Below are 8,809 nucleotides of genomic sequence, written 5' to 3' on the forward strand. Positions count from 1 at the left end.
TTTTTTTTTAAAAAAAAAAAAAAAAAAAAAAAAAAAAAAATCAATATAAAAGTTTAAATAATTTTTAATACCCTACATTACTTGTGCTGCAAGAGTACATTAAGTTTGTATGGGTGTACACAAAACGCAGAAGGACTTGATTTAGATCCTTTTTTTTTTTTTTCATTATGCCTTTCGATTGAAAGAGTGATACTGAGCTTGTCGGCACGTCTATGTCTGTCCATCTGTCCTACTTGCAATTTTATGTTCAGTCTACAAGCCGCAAATTTTCGAAATATTTTTACCATATAAGCCAACATATTCTGGGCTAAAAGCTGAGGACTATTGAGATATGTTTTCAATCATTATTCGGACTAATTATTCTATAACTTGCCATGCCTACATGCCTCATTTTGAACAGTCTTTAAATGAATAAAATTATGCAAAGTGATATTAGGTTAGTTCATCTAACTAACTAAGACATCAACTCAATAACAATTTAGTTTTGAAATGAAGAAGAAAAGCTTTAAGCAGAGACCAATTTTATTTTCATCTTGCAAAAATTTTCACTTTACTCGCTATTATTTCGTTTTGAAGTTGGAGACAAATTTTATATTGACAATGTATCCATACGTATTGATATTTCACGCTAACTAATTCAATATTTTTTAAAATATCGGATTTACGTAAACATATGATATTTGATTCCAAACATAAGACGAGGATTGCCAATTTTTTTTGGTTAATGGAAACAGTAAGGCTAAGGTATTGCACATGTATGGTGTTGCACATGATATGATATTTGAAAACGTGTTAAGAAAACATTTTCTGAACCACCGTTTTATGGACTCCATGTTTTAATTATCTATTTCGTTTTATTTATATATCAGATCAGGTACCGATTGTGTTGTCCCTCCTTAAGTCACTTTAATTGTTTTTCACAGTTAACTTATAAGCATATAGGAGTGAAGAAGTTTTTTGTGTAAATATTTGAGGCCATAATCGAGAGTCGATTGCACCATTGCTTCTGAAAATGTCGGTACGACATTTTTGCATGTTATATATATATATATATTTGAAAATGTAACATAAAAAAAAAATAAAAAAATATTTATTAGCGAATTGTACGCTACAAAGTCAAACAATTTGCATGAGTGAGAGAAAGGAGAAGCACTTTAAGGAGACTATTCCTTTATTCATTTTCGATTATTCGATTGTTTTGGCCAAAAGGCTTTTACTGATTCTCTACGTTATGCTGCTGCATGGCATAAGATTTCATGCAAATAAATAATAAATGAAAGAACTGTATTGCATTGCATTAAAGAACGACGTTCTAATATATGATTTGATGTTTGGATATCTGTTAACTATTCTCTGTTAAATTATTCCGTAAATGCGTACAGATGGATATGAAAAATGAAAGTGAATGCTTGCATTGAATTAATAGCAATGATATAAGAAAACTTGCTGCTAAATTTTTGTGACAAACTGTATTCACAATTATTCATTGATTTTTATAAATGTAACCTTTTATATACAATCATATATATTATCTAGATTTTTTTTTTTTTTTTTCATTCATCTTTCTAGATACCGAGATTCCTATTATTAAACAATCAACAAGTCCGGGACCTCATCTACAGCACTTGTCTGCACATCAAACACCACAACATCCGCAGCAGCAGCAGGCGCAACAAATTGCACAACAAGCACCCTTAACACCACAACAACAGCAACAACAACAACAGCAACAGCAGCAGCAACAACAAGCCGCAAGTCAAACATCATTTACGACAGGATCTGGTTCAACAGCCATCAATATTAAAACTGAGCAAAATGTATTGACTTCACCGCCACACCAGCAACAACATCAGGCATCATTACAACAGCAACAACAGCATGCCGGGGTTAACATTCAGCATGCAACGCCATTAACTGGACCTAACGGCAATTTGCAGTCATTAACCATACCGCACCGTCCTTTGTTGCATAATCTTTTAAGTGGAGGTTCTATACATAACACCCATCACAGAAACTATGTGGCAGGCACCAATGGTATAGATGAAGAGAATTATTCATTCAATTAAAGAATCAATGAAGAATTTTCGATTTTTATTTTCATTTTTTTTTTTTTTTTTGCTGTTGTATGCGTATTCACAGGTTCATTTCCGCCAAGTCCAGCTGATAGCGGAGTATCGGACGTCGATAGTTCAAGTTCGGGCGGTCAGCCCTGTAGTGATGAGCTTAAAGCACGTTTAGGTTTAGCACCGCATTGTACAACGCATAACCCGCATTTACCATCTGGCACATTTCTTCATCCAAATCTTTATCAGAATTCTAATTCCCTGAGAAATATATGGAATCGCGGTGTTGGAAGTGAGTATTAATTTAATGAAATGTTAAGCAAACACGAAAGCAAGCTATATTCGTGGCGAAAAACTTGGATAGCCACCACCTAAGGTAAATAAATGGAATATGTAAAATCAAGAGTCTTTAATTAATTGGGAGTGTCGGTGTTTTGGATTGCGATATTTACAAAATTTCAATAAATATTTGCATACAATAGGTTATTAATGATAATAAATCTATTAAAATATATGCGGATTATTTTTTAATCGTTATGGACGTGTCTGCAACCAATTCATGATCATAGTCAAAGTGATCCTCTTCTTTATTATTATTGTTATTATTATTATTTTTTTTTTTTTTTTTTTTTTTTTTTTTTGCAATTGAAAACAAGCATATATATGTATGCACTGGCTAAATTTGTATCTATTGTCTCAATTTTCGCCGTTTAACAATTCCGAAAACATAGAAAGCAACCGGACAGAATTGACGAGCATTTCGACTAAGGATTTCAAACCATTTTTTTTATTTTTTTTTTTTTTATACAAATCCAATAATTCTCACCTTCCTTCGGTGGTGGATAGAAAAACGATATTGCACAAAATTCGAAAAAGTAATGGTCCAGGAAATTCCCCATTTCAAATATTGTCCACCCACTGTTTTGAATATCAGAATATGTTTCATTTAAGCAAAAATAGTCTTAGATGCAATTTTAGCTAACGACAAAATTCGCACAAAATCCTTTCTATTTTCCCCCACGCTTTACTTATTTATGAAAATGTTTCAACTAATTTTAGAATAATAATTTTTGTTGTTTTTGCTTATTAAAAAGTTTTTCCTGAATAGTTTTTTTATTCTTTTTTTTTTTAATTTCAAAGTTATATATAGATAAAGGTGTAAGTGTTTGTGTGCGTGTGTGTGTGTGTGTGTGTGTGTGTGTTCGAAAACAAAATAAAAATAACATTGAAATAAAAATAAGCAAAAAAAAAAAAAAAAAAATTGAATAATTAAACCTTCCCGCAAACTTAAACACTCTACATGTCAAACTAATGTGTGCCTCACTAAACTAATGTAATGCGATTATATTGAAAAAAGCAAGTAAATGCATAGAATAACAGCGGAAAGTGAAAAATAAAAAGAATGGAGCAACAAAATATAAAACGAAAAAATTAAATGCATATAAATAAAATTCTAAACTCACACTCTCATGCTTAGGTATTCTATATAATTATAAAAAAACATATGCATATGTGTTGTGTATGTAGGTTCCGTGTGTAATTTATTTCTGCTTTGCAACTGTTGCTGTTGTTGTTGTTGCACTTTACAATGTTTTTTATTTTTTTTAACTATTGAACCAACCAATAAATGTACACGCACATACAGCGTTATACAAATAACGCATACTTCCACTTGCATACATATGTATGTAATGCTGTGCACAAGTATGCTTTTATCTATGTATACATTTGAGTATCTATGTATGTTCGCATGAATTTCTGGTCATCGACACATTGCCTTTGCTCAAATTCTGAAGGTCACAACTACATATATGCAAGTTTTTTTTTTTTTTTTTTTCGATGTTACTGCGATGTATGCGTATGCCATTGCTCACTCCTGATGCATTTGTGTTCGTTACAGCACACAGAAAAGAGATACATAAATAAGTGAGAGTGCAATTGGAGAACATGATGAAGAGAGGACGAATTAAAATGCAAGAGAGAGAGAGAGAGAGAGAGAAAACGGAAAATGCATATGTGTTCAAGTGTCTTTTTATTTATTTATTTTTTTTATTTTTCTTAATTCGCCAATGCTTTCTATTTCATTTTCTCTCAATCTCCCTATCTCTCTTCCCCTTTCTCCCTGTTTCTTTCGCTGTCTAGTTCTTGCTTTGCAATCATATGTGTGAAAATAGTAGAACGTACTCTTTCTTGTTGTTTGTACGTATCAAATAATCTGAGGCGTCCGATTTCCTCCTCTTCGAAGAGTATACTTTGACTTATACCTTTGTCAAAGATATTATTATTATTATTTTCTATGGAAACGTACAGACATACATGGAGAGCTTAGCGTTTTAGTTTCTTTTTTTTTTCTTTTTTTTTTTTATTTCTATTCCAGGCTCTTTTAATGCTAATATATTTGTCAATTTGTCTGTTAATAATATCTCTGTCAGTTTTATGTGCATACATTAGTGTGTGTACAAATACTTATGTATATTTAGCTTGCATTCTATATACCCCCGTCTCCCGTATAAAAATTGCGATGGTTGAAAACATAGTGGATGTATATGCATGCATGTACATATGCACAATAATAGTTGCTGTTACTGCTATTGTTGCTGTTATACGAGCAATGGTGTTACACACATACTCATGCATTGCAAAAAGCACTTTTATTTTTATTGCAGTGTTTTGTAACATTCCTTGTTAATTTTGACGCCGGATGTAAACCAACTAAACCAGAAATATAAAAATGTATACATATATACATACATATAGAATATATATGTGTACAAATATATTTGTATATGTATGCATATGTTTTGTTTATATATTTGTATGTTTGTTTGTATGCATAAATTTGACTCTGCAAGAATATAGACGCAGATACATTTTACACTTGAAACAACTTAAAATGCAGGGCAACATTATTATGCATTACTATTAGTTAAATTGAGATTCATTAAAATAATGAAAAAAAAAAAAAAAAAAAAGAAGCAATTTATTATGTTTTGTTTTTTCACGAAACAAATAAATCCGTTATCCCGTAAATTTAAGCTTTATCTGCAGTACTTAAATGATAAGAGAAAGAACCAAAAATACATATCCGTATGCACACTTCATCGCGATGTAAGTATTCCCGAATACCCTCTTACTACAGAGTACAGGCCATCATATTTTCCTTTCTTTTTTTTTTTTCTTTTTTTTTTTTTTTTTGTTCCAATCTATTTATTTTCAAAGCACAGTTAATTGCGCCGTCTTTTAACGTGCAGAACACAGCACTGAAAAGTAAATAATAACACGGGCATCAACTCACGTATAATTATGATACAAATCCTTTAACGGTTTTTCTTTCGATAATTTTCGTATGAAAAAAATCTGAGATATCATACTATGATAACCCATTACCTTTTGCTCGCCTCGCAAAGTAACAATGCGTGCCACTTTCCCTAACATCTTTGAATCGCCAACATTCCTACAGTCATAATATTCTTCTCGTCCTTAACAAACATTATGTAACGAGCCAAACTTTTTCAAAAGTCATTCCGTTGTCTACTTATCTCGCAGCAATTAATAAAAACTAGTCCGCGGAATTTTATTATAAGCAAAAGCGAGTGTTGAAAATAAAAAGAACATTTTTATAATTCGGAAATATTAGTTTGGGGAAAAAGAAATCCATTATTTTTATATGAACTTCAGGACTTTATTTAACATGCTTCGGATTGTCCGATTTGGGTAAAATATGCACCGTTTTATTGTATGATTTGTTGCCATTTTAAAGGTAACTTCAAAATGCCTCTCTCATAGAAGTCCTGGTCTCTATTTGCAAAAAACTCTAGTAGTCGATTTTCACAATCCTCCCTAGATTCCAAGTTTTTATCATTAAAGAAATTTTGCAATGCAAGAAAAAGATGATAATCGCTTGGTGCCAAGTCCGGACGGTATGGCGGATGCATTAAAACTTCCCAACCAAGCTCCCGAAGTCTCTGGCGAGTCACTGTAGATGTGTGTGGCCTAGCGTTGTCCTGGTGGAACACGACACCTCTCCTGTTGGCCAATTCTGGCCGTTTCTGGTCAATCGCTATCTTCAAACGGTCCAGTTGTTGACAGTAGAGATCAGAATTTAGCGTTTGGCCATATGGAAGCAACTCGTAATAAATAATCCCCTTCCAGTCCCACCAAATGCATAGCAAAACCTTCCTGGCCGTTTGAGGTGCTTCACCGCTCTTTGACCACGATCGTTTTCGCACATGGTTATCGTATGTGATCCATTTCTCATCTCCAGTCACCATCCGTTTAAGAAATGGGTCTATCTCATTCCGTTTGGCCAAGGCTTCGCAGATGGAAATTCGATCCATCATGTTTTTTTCTGTTAATTGGTGTGACACCCAAACATCGAGCTTCTTTTTGAATCTAGCTTTGTTTAAACGGTTTAAAACTGTTTTATGGTCGATTTTTAGCTCCTGGGCGATGTTACGACTGCTAACATGCCGGTCAACTTCGATCATTTCTCCGATTTTATCGACATTTTCGACGAGCGGCCTACCTGTGCGAGGTGCATCTTTAACATCAAAAATTCCTGAACGGAATCTACGAAACCAAAATTGCACATAATTGGCTGTTACAGTATCGGAACCATAAACACCATTCACAATTTTAGCCGCTTGCATGGCTTGCATTTTCGCCTTTGTCAAAGAAAAACTGTAAAATGTACCGAATTTTCTCTTTGTTCACTTCCATTTTGAACACGCTGTAACTCACAACTGAATGCACCAAACAAAAAACAGCAAAAGAATTTTTTTTACTGCGAAATGTACAGTATGTAAATGTACAGTTTCGGAAATTGTTTGATCGATACTTTACGAGAAATCTATCAGTGCAGCCATCTACCGAAAAAATAATGGATTTCTTTTTCCCCAAACTAATACGTTCTCGATACGTACATGTAACAGTTAATAATTACATAGGTTGAAAAAAATTTGGAATAAATATGACCATGATCTCGCAAAAAAATTTAGATATATATATATATATATATATATATATATAACTATACAGCGAATGATTCTAATAAACACAAAAGTGAATTAGATTCATTTGCTGCTAAGACGTATCATGCCTTTTGTATTATTCGATCACATAAAAAGAAATTCAAAGCATATTTCCGATTTAGAAATTCAAATTAGCCCAGATTAATGAAGCTCTTCATCAGCTGATAGCTGCATCTTCTAATGCATATTTTAAGATTCATTAGATGAAAAATCAAATTAGTTTAATAATATTATTGAAAAAATTCAACAAAAAAAAAAAAAAACAACAAATTCAGAGAAATATAAATAATTATACTTAGTTCTTTGTTGACTCTCTCATCACAACAACAAGAAGCACAACATCTTTACAAGAAATATCAAGCTTTTCTAGAATTGCTCTCTGCTTCTTTACTCTAGTTGAGGGAGAGTACAAATTTCGTGTACTCAAAAAAATTTAAATTGCACTGAGAAGATTTATTTATTCATACATACATTAATGATTGAAACCATATTAATACGACTTTTTTTTGTTTTTTTTTTTTTTTTGAAATTTTAATCCTCCCTCCTCCCTTACGATTTTTCTCTTTTCTCTTCTTCATTAGTGCCGGAAAACTATTATCTACCATTGGCCACGAATGGCGGCAATCCGTCAAGTAGTGGGCCAGTAGGTAGTAGCAATGTTACCTGCAGTTCAACAGGCACAAATGGTTTGCCGGCAAATGGTTCATATGCGGCCGCCACGCCCTATTTTACAACACCATCACCGCCACGGGCAAATGTTGGTCTGAGCGCTCATCATTCCCTACATCCGCATCAACCGCACGCATTGCATACGCATCAGCAGCATTCCTCAGTGTCGAATAATACGGTCGGGTCGACAAGTAACGTTCTAACGCCGAATAGCGTGCTACCGCATCAACAAAGTGTTATACAACCGGCCACCTCAAGTGTCAATTATGACCTATCCTATATGCTGGAATTAGGCGGCTTTCAGCAGCGTAAAGTGAAAAAACCCCGTAAACCAAAAATTGAAATGGGCGTAAAGAGACGTAGCCGTGAAGGCTCTACCACTTATCTATGGGAATTTTTACTTAAATTGCTTCAGGATCGTGAATATTGTCCACGTTTTATAAAATGGACAAACCGCGAAAAAGGAGTATTTAAATTAGTTGATTCCAAGGCTGTATCACGGTTATGGGGTATGCATAAAAATAAGCCCGACATGAATTATGAAACGATGGGTAGGGCATTACGCTACTATTATCAGCGCGGCATACTCGCCAAGGTGGACGGCCAACGTTTAGTTTATCAATTTGTTGATGTTCCCAAGGATATAGTGGAGATTGATTGCAATGGAGTTTAAGAGCCGGTAATGATGCTAACTAATGATGCAATATTTCTAACGCAATGAACATCATGAACAAAGCAAGCAATCTTTTGTAAATCTTATAATGGCATGACAGGGAAAGAGTCGAAATGTTTTTTGTTGTTTATTTGAAATTTGTGCAATAATGAGATCGTTAGCGTTAAAGAGATGATCGCCAAAGCCCAGGTAAAATGATATATTTTTCAAAAGTATATATCTTTTCATATATATAAACATACATATATATATATATATATATATATATATATATATATATATATAGATATAGATAGATATATATATATATATATCTATATACATATCTATAAATATACATACACAATTATAGAAACACACAAGCGTGATTATAT

The 8,809-nt window shown here is 33.1% G+C and overlaps 1 protein-coding gene across 3 annotated transcripts in view; it reads left to right on the top strand.

The window, feature by feature from the left end:
* Positions 1 to 8,809, top strand: part of LOC119631520 (ecdysone-induced protein 74EF) — an 85,114-nt gene that overhangs the window by 75,885 nt on the left and 420 nt on the right. For all 3 annotated transcript variants that reach the window (XM_038023821.1, XM_038023818.1, XM_038023819.1), the window contains 3 exons: positions 1,570 to 2,034; positions 2,140 to 2,355; positions 7,675 to 8,624. In XM_038023821.1, coding sequence (XP_037879749.1) covers positions 1,570 to 2,034; positions 2,140 to 2,355; positions 7,675 to 8,435 — 1,442 coding nt within the window. In that variant the 3' untranslated portion in view covers positions 8,436 to 8,624. The remainder of the gene's footprint in view (positions 1 to 1,569; positions 2,035 to 2,139; positions 2,356 to 7,674; positions 8,625 to 8,809) is intronic.

Source organism: Glossina fuscipes, unplaced genomic scaffold (genome assembly GCF_014805625.2).
Source record: "Glossina fuscipes isolate IAEA_lab_2018 unplaced genomic scaffold, Yale_Gfus_2 1, whole genome shotgun sequence".
NCBI classification, from domain to species: Eukaryota; Metazoa; Arthropoda; class Insecta; order Diptera; family Glossinidae; genus Glossina; species Glossina fuscipes.